This window comes from Rhinichthys klamathensis, unplaced genomic scaffold, assembly GCF_029890125.1.
Source record: "Rhinichthys klamathensis goyatoka isolate OS25496 unplaced genomic scaffold, OSU_Roscu_1.1 h1tg000053l_1, whole genome shotgun sequence".
NCBI classification, from domain to species: Eukaryota; Metazoa; Chordata; class Actinopteri; order Cypriniformes; family Leuciscidae; genus Rhinichthys; species Rhinichthys klamathensis.
In genome coordinates this window covers 2,169,780-2,182,582 of record NW_026606598.1, presented here as the reverse complement: position 1 = coordinate 2,182,582, position 12,803 = coordinate 2,169,780, and the positions used below count along the sequence as shown (strand labels likewise).

The 12,803-nt window shown below is 42.0% G+C and overlaps 1 protein-coding gene across 22 annotated transcripts in view; it reads left to right on the top strand.

The window, feature by feature from the left end:
- kcnma1a (potassium large conductance calcium-activated channel, subfamily M, alpha member 1a) overlaps positions 1-12,803 on the top strand; it is a 220,815-nt gene that overhangs the window by 124,548 nt on the left and 83,464 nt on the right. For all 22 annotated transcript variants that reach the window (XM_056248127.1, XM_056248111.1, XM_056248126.1 and 19 more), the window contains exon 3: positions 4,383-4,444. In XM_056248127.1, the coding sequence (XP_056104102.1) occupies positions 4,383-4,444 (62 nt within the window). The remainder of the gene's footprint in view (positions 1-4,382; positions 4,445-12,803) is intronic.

Genomic DNA, 12,803 nt, shown 5'->3' with positions numbered 1-12,803 from the left:
TGTGTGAGAAGAGAGAACGCCGTTGAAATGCGGAGGTTTTATTGCAAACTGCAGCTTGTAACCCTGGGTTACAATACGCAAAAACCCACTCGGGCGCTGAAACGGCTTGCCAAGCCGCTTTGTGACTCGCGAGCGCCCCCGCTCGGGCCGGAGCGGAGCTGTATGGGCCCAGCTGGTTCATTTGTGATGCAAAGGCGCCATCTAGTGGGAACACTAGAGGCAACATGCAGGGGTTTGGAGGGATTTCCTCTCTCTGCAGTGAGAAGTTTTCTTTGCGGAGAGAGGTCTTCTCTCCAAAACGAATTCATTTGATTCGTAGCTTTGTGTGTTTTGTGTTGGGCAAACACTGGGGCCAAAGCCTTTATTGACAGAGTGAGGGAAACATAGTGTGGTGTCCACTGTACTGAACTTTCCCTCACAAGGTGTCCCCAAAAGTGGGAAAAACACATATCTCCTGAACACATGAACTGGGCAGTCTCAAGTGCAGGCAGAAAAATAATATCCGCGGAGAGAGATACTCTCTCTGTAACGGATTTATTTAATGCGTTTTTTTTTTTTTTTTTTTAAGTGTTATTTAGTTATGTGTGTGTTTTGTGTTGGGGAACACAGGGGCCTTACACACACAACGTCCACTAAAAAAACATCGGCTGGACAGCCGCAACTGAGCTGTGTGAGCCCAGTTGGTTGATTTATGAGGCAATGGCGACCTCTTGTGGACGGACTCAGGGCGACATGCATGGGATCAGAGAGATTTGCTCTCTATGTTGCCGCTGGCAGATATATAAATCTGCACGAATTCATTTGATTCGTTTATTAAATGTGTTGTTCAGTAATGTGTGTGTTTGTGTTGGGAAACACTGGGGCCGAAGCCTTTAATAACTGGGTGAGAGGAACCAAGTGCGTGCGGTGTGGTAACACTGCTATGTACTTTTCCTCACGACAGCCCCCTCCCCCGTAACTTGTTGTTGTGGGGGGGAGAGGGAAACACACACACACAACGTCCACTAACATACGGGCTGGGCAGCCACGCGAGGGGATTAACCGACCGTAGGTGGGAGACCCTGTTAGTTAACGTTACTCCCAATGGTCGAACAACAGGCAGGCCGCTTGCGTTCGGGACCGCCTTCCTGGGAAGGCATACATTGAAAACCTCAACACGTAATCGTAACAAATCAAGGCCCGTGAGACCGTGTTAACAGTCTAGCGGGACGCTCCGGCCGTTCAGACTGGGCGGTGGTCCCAGCGTTTACCCGTCGTACATATTCCTATCCTGGTCGGTGGCGCTCTGTGGAGCTGGCCACACAACGTTGAAACGAACGGCCGCTCGCTCACAAACTTCCAGGAGGATGGACGGAGGCAAAGCCGCGTGAACGCTAGCCTAGGGAACGCTAAAAGGACCGCGTCATCCCCGTCGCCGGAACCGACCGGTTCGTCAACGAGAGTGAGGTTTTCCCGCGAAGATGTCCTCTTCAGGGAATGCGGATTGGGCTGATGTCAGCTCAAATATTTTAGAGAGGTGGCGCTCCGGGAGTCCCCCGGTAGCGCGTCATCATCACCGTGTCTCTCCTCCGAGTCAGAAAGGCCGAGCACGGCGCGCTGTGTCGTGCAACTAAAAGCCGGCTTAGTAAAAGCTACATGGGCAGCAATTACAATGACCGCAATTCCCCGGGTTCTCCAAAGCTTGAGCGTGTTAAGCCCAAGCAGACCGCGCAGAACGAGAGGGTCCTTATAGCGGCGATGAGAGCACCACACGCGGCCGGGCAGGCTCGTCGTGCTAGGCTGTTCCCCGGGGGAAGCGGCTGTTTAGACGGTCACATAGCCATGGGCGGGCCAGCGGTGAAGAACTCGGAAAAATCCGTGGCGGGCAGCCATGTAAAGGAGGAGCAGGTGAAGGACAGCGAGAGCTCGGGCGGCTCCGGATGCAAAAAACACAGCGGATAGGCTGAAGAAACGACTGTCACTCACGTCTGGCGGAGGCTGATCTGGCGAATGCGATATGTCCTCCTGAAGACTCGAAAGTGAGCAGCGTAACGTTAATCCAACCGAACTGTGTCAATGCAGAGATCGCGAGAAGCGAATGTCAACTGAGGAATAGCAGCGCGCCCAGCTGTGATATGCCCGTAGGTAAGGGGGTGTGGCCTCACCTGGCATTGGCTGCGCGCTTCTGTCTGTTAGCCAGACTTGGTGCAATTGGATGCTTCTGCAGAGGTCAGGTACGGATGCCCTTCCCATAGGTGGATCTCGAAACGAGATGATGAAAGAGAACATGATTTCACCAAGTACAACATGCTCCTGTATCAACATCTTTGTTGATCCTGGAACAACATTCCAATCAACCAATCAGTTTTGAGGGACCAGTTTAGGCTTAGAACTAGGGTTAGGTAATTCTACATCAGTTATTCACCTATAATTTCCCTCTGATTTTAGAGATAAGTAATGGGTAGGGTTAGGTTTAGGGGCAAGGGTTAGGCTTAAATAGGAATGTTGTTCCAGGATGAACAAAATATGTTGATCCAGGAACATATCTTACTTGGTAAAATCACATTGAACATGTGCAGTGATAGTGAACATGTTTCAAGTCATAGCTCTCATAAACGGTGTATTTCAGCATAGCTGGAATGCTGTATTGTCCAGTCAGAAGCCAGCACAGAAACTATGCATTTTATTATAAGATTTTAGCTACACTTTAGCTAGACTGTTTTAATTTTTTTTTCATGCTTAATTGCTTATTGTAAACACTGATAGACTGTTCATTATTTTCAGTATGGAAACTGGCAAACTGTAGCGTGGATTAGAGATCTGAAACAAGAAGTTGCTTCAGAAGCGACCTCATTTAGTAGACTCAATAAGAAACAGCAGTATAAATCTCATCATATTGCTTTTTTTTTTCTTTGCTGTGCAGGGATTTTAAACTAATATGGTAGTCTGCCAAAAATCTACTTACTGGGTACTCCACATCTCTGCTCTTGAATCACAAGTGTTGCGCAATTCTGCCTTTTCTTTGGTCTGCAGTTCAGATGCTATATTTCAGACAGATGTATACCCATTTTCATAAATACCGCGTATTTCGTTCAGTTTCTAAAGAATGTTCTAAAGAATAGCAAGTATGTTATTCAAATAAAACAATAGCTTTTGCATAGTATTTTTCAAAATCAAACAGGTCATAATTGGTAGCATCACAAATTCTTTTGCTCACATAGGCTACACCACCACAAGTTCAAGTGAGCTGGAAGGTTACCACTGGCTTTTTATCAGACCATTATAGTGGGACTGACAGGAAATTATTGTGAATAGAGGGGGATGATGGAATTGGGACACATTGCATGCAAGACTCAAACCTGTGTTCCTATAAGCACCACAATTGAACATGCTGGGGTCATATACTCTGCTGTCACATTAAATGTGATATGTAATTGTTACTTAGCACGTTCTATCTGCATACTGTAGTAGATCTACTGTTTTCACAGTCAGATTACAGCAGAATGAGTGCCTCTGACAAATGAGTTCTACAAATAGTGACATTATCCCTGGTACTAGTGAATGTTAATGTTTTTATAGAGCAGCTACAGTATTATATGGTTCTATGCATAATATAGTTAGCTATGGTTAGTGCACAGAAAATTATGTAATTATTTTGTAAGGGTGGTGATGTAGAGTCTTCTGATTTATGTTTGTGCATAACAGATTTTCTCCTTTCTTTGATTTATCTCATATTGCTCTTTCCAACTTGGTTGTGGTTGACACACAGTCTGAGAGTAAACGCACTTGTCTTGTACTTTTGCTGGGTGTATATACATGTGTACTACTCCACCACACACCATAACATAGCAGCCATTTGATAGCAGCTGTCTCGATATCACCTGATATGGTGATAGTACTGTATATCTCACATGCAGCGGCCCAGAAAAGATCAAGTGTTTTGACCTCAGGAGCTTTGTGCTCCCCACACCCCTCTCCTGCTAGCACAGGGGCTTCCCTGTTTTCAGAGCGTCAACATTATGAGTACGTACAGTAAGTGTAAGCCTGTGATTTGCACAAGCCTATACACACTTTTCCTTTGTAAAGCCTGTGTGGTGTGAAAGCATACAATACCAGTCAGTAAGACTTTTTTTATTAAAAAAGGTTAATTTATTCAACAAGGACACACAGGTTTAAGACACAGCCTGATTTGGTGAGATCACTTATAGTTTTATGACAATTTCTGTTTATTTTTATGACATTTTCTGTCTCATCGACATGTGTAATATGGGCAGAAATAAGTTGTGCTCATTGTTGAACAGCTCCAGGATTAATCTGTTCTCTGTAAGTGGTACTGTTCTCAGTGGACCTTCACTAATGATATCTTTTTCCTTTCTCTCTTTTCTTTTTCTCTCCCCCTCAAGGTGGTGTTGGTCTTTGCACTCAGCATCGGAGCTCTGGGAATATACTTCATAGATTCTTCAGAGTGAGTACTATTTTGATTTAACAACTCTCGCCTGAATTATTTATGAGTCAAAAGCCTTAAACACAGATATTAAATAATGTGTTCTTCTTAGAAATAAGTAATTTCCTTTGCCTCATTTCACTAAAGGAACTGTTCATGAATGGGAGTCAAAATTGAACAAAGGGATGGTTAACCCTCTGAAAATGATTTTGTACACCTCAAGAGGCCAAATACATTTTAAATGTGAAATCTTTCAGTTGATACTAGTATATGTAAGGTTTGCAATTTATTCTTATTAATAAAATGTGATACTTTGAAAGTGTGTAATGTAATGTAAAATATGTAAATGTAATGTAAAATAATACATGTAAAGTTAATCAAACATAAAGTAAAACAATATGTTACAATCTGTAACTCTTGCAGATTTAGCTTTGGCTTTAATAAAGCAAGATATCAGTTGGAGGGAACAAATGTTGATTTGTAAACAAAAATTTCCCAAACATTAAATAAGTTGTTTTAATTTAGTTTCTTACAAAAATGTTGATAAGCAGGTCGAACTGTTGAGCTTGAAGAATGCAGTAAATACTACAATTTGTTTTAAAATTGATACACCTGCAGGTCATGATTTCTGATTCGCAGATGGTAGCAGGCAGGGCCGATCCTGACCTCCCTGGGGCCCTAAGCAAAATTCTGTTAAGGGGCCCTCCTACCTAACCCATGAGCCATGTAAACCATTTGCCATTGCCACACAGTCACACCTGACACCCCAGTGCCCCAGAAATAGACATTGTTACTAGAAAAAGTACATTCTTAATATCAAGAATTCACATTTTAAATAGTACAAATTTATTAGTGAAAATGCATCCTGTGAATGAATAAAAGCTAAAATGGCTTGCCATTGCATGTAACTGTGTTTTAAATGATAAAAGCAATACTTGATGGTTACTAAGGGATGTGCATCCATATTGACCAGTATGTACAGCCAATCAACATTTTAAATGCAATATAGCCTATAAATCAATAGTCAATATCAATACATTGCTTTCCATCTTGCTTTATTGCAGAGTTGTAACTAAACTGACTTGGAGACTAGATAATCATTGTCTTGTTTTAAAAGTATGTGCACCTTTAATGAGGACTGCCATCACGCCCATATTGTACTGGTCCTCACAGATGTTTTGCTGGAAAGTGTGTGTTTCATTTCGTGCACGCGCATATGAACGCATTTTAACGCGCAACGCGGTTATCTTTCCGAGCTGCAGTTTATAAACAAACAACGCCCTTTGTCGTTTATCAAACGTAATAAATAGTTGTATTTCACTCTCACTTTTTGTCAGGCACAGAACAGCCCTGGAAGTGGCCGGCATTAGCAAGCAAGACACAGAAAGACCAAAAGATGCACTGCTGCTAGGTTAGACAGACAGACAGACAGACTAGAGAGAGATGTACATCAACTTAACTTTACTGTTCTTTGCTGACATCAAACTTGGTGAGGAGAGAACACAAGTCTACCTGATTGCTGTTCCCGCAATTCACTCTCATGGTGTTTTTTTACTCTTTTTCGTGACTAGAAGGATAGTTCTGCTTAATTTTCCCATCGATGTTGTAAACTTTGATTGACACGCTTTGACACAAGGGGGAGGCGGGGCCTTGAGTAATTTGCGGGGCCCTACGCAACTTGCGTAGTGTGTGTATATAGGGCTGATCGGCTCTGGTAGCAGGGCACACTATAATGTTAAGGTACTATTTTCCCATATAGATAATAATACGATATTAATGAACTCTACATTCATTGGTACTGTTAAGGGTACCATTATATAATTCAGGGTTTTGTTTTCTTTCCTCTGTAATGTTGGAGTTTAAAGACTCAGTGTGGTGGGATTATTTTGTCAATGAAAGCTAAGCAGGCCAGTTTCCATGGTTACATTAGCAGAGCATCTCTGCCACCCACCCTTCTCCACTATGCTCCCTAGAGAAAGGTGTGCTGTTAGCTGTTGCCCAGGCAACCAGGTATCATAGTTTTCATTTTCATCTTTGCTCAAAGTACTTACAAATGTACCGACCAATATGCATACATTTACATCAGTAGTTGTATAATAAATGAAACAGAATCGATATGAATATATCAGTCAATGTGATGTCAGAGATACAGACTGCTGTATTGACATGATGCGGCATTTAAAAAGCCAACACGTGCCGTTTAAATCTTAGCTAGGCACTCAAATGAGCATGTGTACGTCTCATATGTAAGTCGCTTTGGATAAAAGCGTCTGCTAAATGAATTAATGTAAATGTGTATGGTCTTGTGTGCCTAGACTGACTGTCACAGCATGCTGAGGCATGATGGGAGTTTTTAATCCCTATAATGCACGGATCAGGGTGGTAAAGGACGCGGAGGGATGGGCAAGCCACTGTGTTTATGCATCATTCAGAAAAACCTTGATCTGGCTCGTCTTTTACAATGCATGTTTTCACATTACAGCTTAGAGTCAGCAGCTTCCTCATTTGAGTGCATATGTGAGACAGATGATGAACAGATTTAGATGAGGTGAATTCAGGATTCCTGCAGGATTCTGTTTTTACATTTTTTTTTGCAAACCCTCATAGTTTTGTTGGGCCTCATTGTTAGCTAAACAATATACAATGCAAAAATTTTTTTATTAAAAATTATTTACTGTTGCAAATATATTGTTTTAACGGCACGTTTTAATACAAATAGATAGTTTAACAATACTTACAAAGCCTTTTTTTTATTTTTATTGTTGGACATGACAGATAGGAATCTCTTGCTGCCCACTAATTTAGTCCGTGTACGTGGCCGGCGCGTGCCTTTAGGCCAGTGGTTCTCAACCTTCTCCTGCAACAGGACATGTTTTTGTTTTCACCCTGAAATGGCACACCTGATTCAATTAGTCAGCTACACATTAAGCCTTTGACCCTTTAATTAATTGAATCAGGTGTGCCATTTGAGGGTTAAAACAAAAATATGGCCTGTCAGGGGGTCCCTGGAGAAGAAGTTGAGAACCATGCTTTAGGCGAACGAGATTTATTTTTTCATTTAAAGGTGCTCTAAGCGATGTCACGTGTTTTTTAGGCCAAAACATTTTCAGTCACATACAGCAAACATCTCCTCACTATCCGCTAGCTGCCTGTCCCCCGAACACATTGTAAAAAAATCGCGGTCTCTGTAGACACCCCAGGCTCCACAAACGGCAACAAAAACAAACTGGGCCAACCCGCACCACGAAACATAACAACTGTTCCAGCCAATAACCGACAAGAATGATTTGGGGGTGGGGTTTGGGGGTTAGTGCGCAGATGAGGAGGAGGGTCTAGCTAGCCTCCGTTTTGTTTGACAATACTTCAAAACGTCAACAAGAAGTGACGTCAGTCACGTCACACAACATCACTTAGCGCACCCCAGTCGCTTTCTAGTCGAAATTTCAGGACTTCAGTCGACCAAAATTTTCTTTGGTTGATTACAGCCCTAGTAATATTTATATATGCCATTTATTAATGTTTAGAATATTTAGAACCACTACGAAGAGCTGTGCATGCACAAGTGACGGGATTTCGGGTGTACGAGCACCGCTTGCACACGCTTTGCTTGCTTGGCTTTCATTGGGTGGAAATAATTAATATATTTGAATCTTTGATATCATGCTGCTGCTTGCCTGGTTGAGGACTACTGCTCTATACTGTTTTGTGAATTGGTGGTTCTTCAGTTTGGTAAACTGACTGACAGCCCAGTCTAAGCTGTCCTATCACATCTATTGTCCGTGGTCTCAGTCAGGGTTTTTTTGCAGACACACGATGTCCTGAATTCACTAGCATTGCAGTGTGGGTGGATTCCAGATCAAAGAGCCAAACCGAGTGATCTAGATCTGTTATTGGACTGCAGTTGTTGTCAGATTGGACATCTCTAATCATTTCTGTAGGGAGGCTGAATAGTGCTACATGAATGATAGTCATATAGACACTTTAGGCTCTGTTAAAATTACGACAGAGAGTGCTGTGACACCTCAAACAAGTGCGGTGGTTTACCCACGACTGAGCAGTTGAGTGATAGAAGTGCTTACCTGGAAGGATGTTTTCTGGTCTTCAACCTTTATCTAGGCCTTTTCAGAACCTCTTGGTAGAGACTGAAGATGGAAGATGCTTGTTGCATTTAAAGGTTTTATAATATATTTACATATACCTATTTAATCACTTTGCAATTCTATTTAAATATATTCACCATCACAATATATACACAAAGGTAAGGTAAGGTAAGGGTAAGATTTCTTTTAATGTTTCTTATGCTCACCAAGGCTTCATTTATTTGATTAAATATATTGTAAAACAGCAATACTGAGAAATGTTATTAGAAATTAAAATATTTTAAAATGTTACGTATTCCTGTAATGCTGAATTTTCAGCAGCCGTTATTCCAGTCTTCAGTGTCACATGATCCTTCAGAAATCATTGTAACTTCAGATTTGGTTGAAGTTAAAGGAATGTTTGAGAAAGTCAGTGGAAGTCAGGAAGTCATGAAAGTCAGTGGAGTCCAGTGTTATTTTGGACCCCAATTACTTTCATTATATGGACAAATACAGTTAAAATATTCTTCAAAATGTTATTTTATGTTCCACTGAAGAAAGAAAGTCATACAGGTTTAAAATGACATGACAGTGAGTAAATGTTCATTTTCATATATTTATATATTTTCATATCGATTTCATATATTAATACCCGATACCCCAGTTGAAGATCGCATAGATAGAAGACTTGAACTTGTTGATGTGTGTGTGCATGCATGCGTTTTGTTGGTTGCCTGTGTCTTTCCCACCCGGTTCAGTTCCAGATCAGGTTGTGACAGCAGGAGTGTGTGCTGTGATGTGCTCTTAATGATCTACATCACGTTTGGCTCTAGAGTTACCGCCTGAAGTCCTGGCAGCTGAAACCTCCACTGCTGCTGTCCTCACCAGAGAGAGATGTGTGCAACCGATGTGCCGGTTCTCGCCCTCTGAGCTTCTCATTTGACCTGCCGTACCGCGTGACTTAAGCGTTAATGGTCTCGATAATGGATCATTACGACTCATTTACGCTGCTAATTATCGCAACTGTTCAAAAATGTCTGGAACAAACCACACGTCTTTCTCTTGATTTGGCCTCTTGCACATGTAAACAGGGAACAACGGCACGTCGAATGCATCTCTCAAATGCTCGCACAAATAGACAACGTAATCGTCTGTTAAAAAAGCCATCAGTAGACATCTAAAGTGGGACATTTTGAGTGATTTTGAGCTGATGGTTACTCCCTAAGGTAACTCAAAATTTGATGAAGGGTGAAAGCAGCAATTGCAGACAGGAGTAGAGGGGGAGGGGTTATTTTTTCATCGCCTTAGTGCACACGTCAAGCTTTCAGGGAGGCATTTCACTCAACGCTGTAGATGCACAGCTCTCTCTAGTGGCCAACTACTCCTGAGTTTCTAATCCTTCTTTTGTGTAAGGAGTCACTTTTCAGGACACTATTTCTTTTGGTCAGACTGATCCGCTGTTCAGGAGCTGAGTGAAAAGACTCTTCAGTGGAGACGGAGTGTTTTGTTGCATAACTGTGTTGAAAGAAGCCAGTTGTAATAAATCTACTGTATAGCACAATGCCTGTGCCTGTTGCCCTGGCATTATTAGTGGAGTTGGCTGTAGCAAGCATCACCCAACATCCTAACAACCAACTACAAACACTGTATCAACCACCCAGAACATTCTAGCAACCACCTAACAATGCCCTGTAAACCACTAGTAGCTACCTAGTAGCAACCTATCAACCACCCAGAAAACCCTAACAATGTTCTATCAGTATTAGCCACACAGAACACCTTAGCAACCACATTAAAATGGCATATAATTCACCCAAAATAGCATAGCAACCACCTAAACATGCCTATCAACCAAAGACCTTAGGAACCAAATACTACAGTACATTTACATGAAGATCAAGTACAAATGCATCATATAATAATGCTGTGTTGTAGGTTTGTTACAACACTTCTTAACATTGTAGTTTCATTGTCATATTTTTAATGGGAACAGTCTGTACTTTTCCCCCTAGACTACAGTGACTTTTTTTAGGGACTGAACAATGAAGCAAGAAATATGTAGGGCAACAACAGGGGAAGCTCTCCTTCAAGGGATGCCTTTTATTTTGTCCCACTTATGACATTTTAGGTGATCAGCGCTCTAGCGCAGTTGCATATTGCAATGCCGAAGCCTACTGAATCCTCAGCACTGATAAAGGAGCACAGAGATATGGCTTAATGAATTTATTTATGCGGTTAAGGTCAGAATAAATTACTTGCTTGATTATATGAATGGATGCTTATATATACAGCTCCTAGGCCTGTATTAGCCTGGAAAAGCTGTATTAACCTGGAAAAGCTTTAGGACACTATGCTGCGAAAGGGCAGAGAACTACATGGCCTGTTCACTGAGAAGCCACAGAAATAAATATCCTGGCACTGCATTGCAGGGATGAATAATCCACCCAGTTTAATTCTAGTGCAGCATCCCTACGCTTTGAAAATCTCCCACACACCAGCAGCTTGTTCTTTATAGAAAGAGAGGAGGAGAAAGAGAGACATTGGCAGGTCATGTTCTCCAAGATTGTGAGACATGCTTGTGTTTGAAATTCAGTATCACGTTTCAAAATCATATAGACCTCTAATAATGCATTACAGCAGCTGATGAAATATTAAAGGGTAAGTTAGCCCCCAAATTTTTATTTTGTCATTTACTCACCTTCATGTCTTTCCAAACCCGTAAGACTTTCGTTCATCTTCGGAACATAAGATCTTTTTTGATGAAATCTGAGAGCTTTCTGTCCCTCCGTTGACAGCTACGCAACTACCACTTTGACGCTTCAAAAAGATCATAAAGAGTTTGTAAAACTAATCCATATGAATTGATCGGTTTAGTCCTAATTTTCTGAAGAGACTCGATCGATTTATATGACGAACAGATTTAATTCAGCCTTTTATTAGTTCTATATCTCTCTGTCCTGAAGTAGAACACTGACGGATTCTTCAAGCTTTCTTTCACTGCTAAGGTGGCCACATTGTCAATGTCATTCCTTTCCATAGGGATGGAGGCTTTGCTCTGCCCAGTTATGACTCTGCAGATTTTTGCAGTAATAAGGTCTTATCACTGAAAGGAAAGCCTTGATGGGGTCTGTGTTTTCCAGATGCGGGTTCTCATAAAGGGCAGGAAAGCAGTTTAAAACGCTGAGGCCAGTGTGACCTCTTTTTGAGGAGGGTTAATCAATAAGAAGATAAGAGATGTCGTTTCAATTCGCATGCCTCTCTTTATCTTGCCATTCGTTTTTGTGAGAATTGAGTTATGAATGCGGGAGGCAGGCTCTGCAGTGCCGTTTGCTCCATGCGTGTATTTGTATTTGGTGGAACCGGGTGGAAATTCTCAAAAATATTCAATGTGATTCTTTGAAGATTAGCTAGTCCTCTGAGCATTTCTCCTGCTTGAACAGAGAATTGTTTGAACACGCTGCCATGACTATCGCTGCGAATATCAACTGCAGCTCCTAAACAAATTTTAGTCTCTCATCTTCCTTGCTTAGAGCTTTCACTTCCTCCTGTTTTCATTAAGAGGTTAGGGCTTTGTGTGTTTTCCTATTTTAGAAGCACATGCAGAGAGCTCCTCAGGGAGGAATTAAAACAGAAAGGCTATTTTTAGACCCCCGACTGAGGTTTTAGCTGTCCGGTGCCCTTGCAGGTGCTAAATCCTTCTTATTTTAGAAATGATGCCTTGGCCTAAATCAGTTACTGTTGTATTAACCTAGACCTGCTGTGTGCCACACCATCACCGACTCCGACGGCTCAAGCATTCAGTCTGTCGCCTTTTTTTCTTTTGCCATCAACCTTAATTTTTGTACTGTTTAAGCAGAGCTCCAGTGTGCACTGATAGTGATTAATGGTTCAGATTGTTTTTGACATAATGGGACGTTTGGGCCCATGAGCACACGGGGTGTTTTTCAGGATTCATATTCATTCTGTGCCCTTTCTGAATGAGTGCCAAAGTGCAGCATCTTTGTAAAAGAAGATGATGAAGACACAAACTGTAGCTAGCCTGAAATAGCCCACTGCGTTCGTCCCTCAGGGAGGCATAGTTCTGTGCACATTGACATTGCTGTATGTCCTCCGCAGGCACTCGATTAGAAACTGGGGCCACCTAGTGTTAGATGGAAACTCGGGAGCGCCTGAGCACTGTTTACCACATTATTAGTTGGCATAGCATGCTTTCAGCTGACCTCAGAGCATCCCACATCTCCATAAGGTCCTGGGAAAGTGTCATCTTATGGCCCAGGCAGTCAAGAATGACATTCAGGTCT